General features: G+C 17.4%; 1 protein-coding gene across 1 annotated transcript in view; it reads left to right on the top strand.

Moving 5' to 3' along the window:
- LOC102679965 (protein decapentaplegic-like) overlaps positions 1-2,240 on the top strand; it is a 6,815-nt gene that overhangs the window by 2,914 nt on the left and 1,661 nt on the right. Inside the window, exon 2 of the mRNA XM_006621925.1 lies at positions 1,749-2,107. Within this exon, the coding sequence (XP_006621988.1) occupies positions 1,780-2,107 (328 nt within the window). The 5' untranslated portion in view covers positions 1,749-1,779. The remainder of the gene's footprint in view (positions 1-1,748; positions 2,108-2,240) is intronic.

Here is a 2,240-nt window from a genome sequence, read left to right as displayed (position 1 = left end):
TATAATTTTTAAAATATTATTATGTTATTATTTTAAATAATAATTTTGTAATCTCCAAAAAAACATGTCAAATATTTCTTATATTTTTACTTCTTGTATTTCTTTATTTTTTATTTGTTTAATTCATCGAATTTCATAATGTGAAAAATAATTTTAAAATTATAACAAAATCATAGAATATAATATATTTTGAGATTATAAATCTTTGTTTTTGTTTATAAAATTTTTCAGAATATAACACAATTTTTGATAATTATAAATTTAATTTGATATTTGAATAATTAATTTAACAATTAGTATATATATTATGAAAATAATATCGTACATATAATTGACAAAAATTTCTATAAAATTATATTCACATTATAGTTATTAATAAAATTTTAACATAATTAATATAAAATATATTTATAAATTAATACATATACAGGATGAATTGAAAATAAAAATAAATAAAAAATTAATAATATAATTTTTTCATTTAAAAATTTATTGAATATACATAAATGTAAATTAAATGAATAGATGGAATGAATAATCAACAAATTATTTCAAAAACAAATAGAAAATATAAAATACAATTTTTTTATTTAAAAATTTGTTTACAAATAAATTGAATTTTAAAATTTGTATCTAATTGATATAAATATATATTTATATATATATATTTATATATATTTATAATTCATATGGAATATGACCAATAAAAAAAATAGCTAAAGATATACAAATAAATTAATAAATTTTTCATTAATTTTTAAAATTATATAATAATTATATTATTATTATTATTATTATTATTGTTATTTCAACTTATCTTATTAAATATAATTTGAAGAAATAATATTATTATAATTATAGAAATAATATTATAATAATTATAAAAAAATATGGTTTTTAAATACTTGTGAAACAGCCATAAACTCAATAAGCGTGGGAGCATACAAGCAGTTAAGTTGAAAATCCGTGACTAGATTAATCTCACAATTATTTAGCAGCAGACAGCTAGACTTTAAATATATTTATTTTTATTTATATTTTTAAGCAAGAGTACAAATTTCTCTGTAATTGCCAAATTTATTTTTAATTATATAATTATGTAAAAATATATAAATATTTTATATTCTTAGAAACAGTAATATTAAATAATAATAAAATTTATTTTTAAATTATATATATTTTATATAAACTTATGTATATATAATATTTGCAGTGTGTATAAACTTTTAATAAATTCATATATATCTTATGTAAACTTATATGTACATAATATTTGTTGTATGTATAACACTTTTAGTAAATTCGTATATATATTTTTTTAATGAAATCTTAATATTATTTCTATTATTTTTTATCATTTATTTAAAATTTTAATGCACGTAATTTAAATTTATTTTTCTCGTATAATTATTTAAATTAATAAAATACTTAATAAAATAATTATTTTTTATTTTTGTTTTCTATGTAAATAATTATATACCAAACTATATAAATAATTATATAGTTTCAATTATGCATTAAATTATAATAAAAAAAAAATTATAAAAAATTTTTTTTTATGATAAAAATGTAGATATAGTTTACTTATTTTTTTTGTTGTATTTTTTAACTCATATTTCTGCAAACAACTTGAAATATATATTTTTATTTAAATTATAAATATATTTTTTTCATTATTAAATATTTTTGATAGGATAAATTAAATCATAATTTAAATATCACATGGAAAATTTTAATTTTGCTTTCAGGGAAGCAACATCCGTGAGCAACGACATCACAATGCGCATGTTGCTGCCACTGAGATTGGTTTTCGTCGCAGCAGGTTTGCTGCTGGCAACTACCAAAGCAAATGTTCATTTGCATCTACATTCTGACACTGCCAAACATTTTGCCATTGGTGAACGTGAACAAGCAATTGCTGGAATGGAAGCTAGCCTTTTATCTCTTCTTGGTTTTGCTAAGAGGCCAAAACCACAAGGTCCTGCTTATGTTCCAGAGTCATTAAAAAAACTTTTTATCAAACAAAATACAATTGGTACAGCTGATATTGCAAAACCAGGAATACATGCCAGATCTGCTAATACAGTGCGTTCCTTTTCTCATGTTGGTAAGCAAATATTTTTATAAACATGTATTTAAATCTTACATATATAAAATTATTTCTTATATTATAATAATTTGTAAATTATATTATATTTTAAATTATAATACTTTATTACATTAAAATTTAATGTAAGATA

The sequence above is a fragment of the Apis dorsata genome, unplaced genomic scaffold (assembly GCF_000469605.1).
Source record: "Apis dorsata unplaced genomic scaffold, Apis dorsata 1.3 scaffold_650, whole genome shotgun sequence".
In the NCBI taxonomy this organism is placed as follows: Eukaryota; Metazoa; Arthropoda; class Insecta; order Hymenoptera; family Apidae; genus Apis; species Apis dorsata.
The sequence above is the reverse complement of the archived record's forward strand: the minus strand, read 5'-3'. Positions and strand labels throughout refer to the sequence as shown.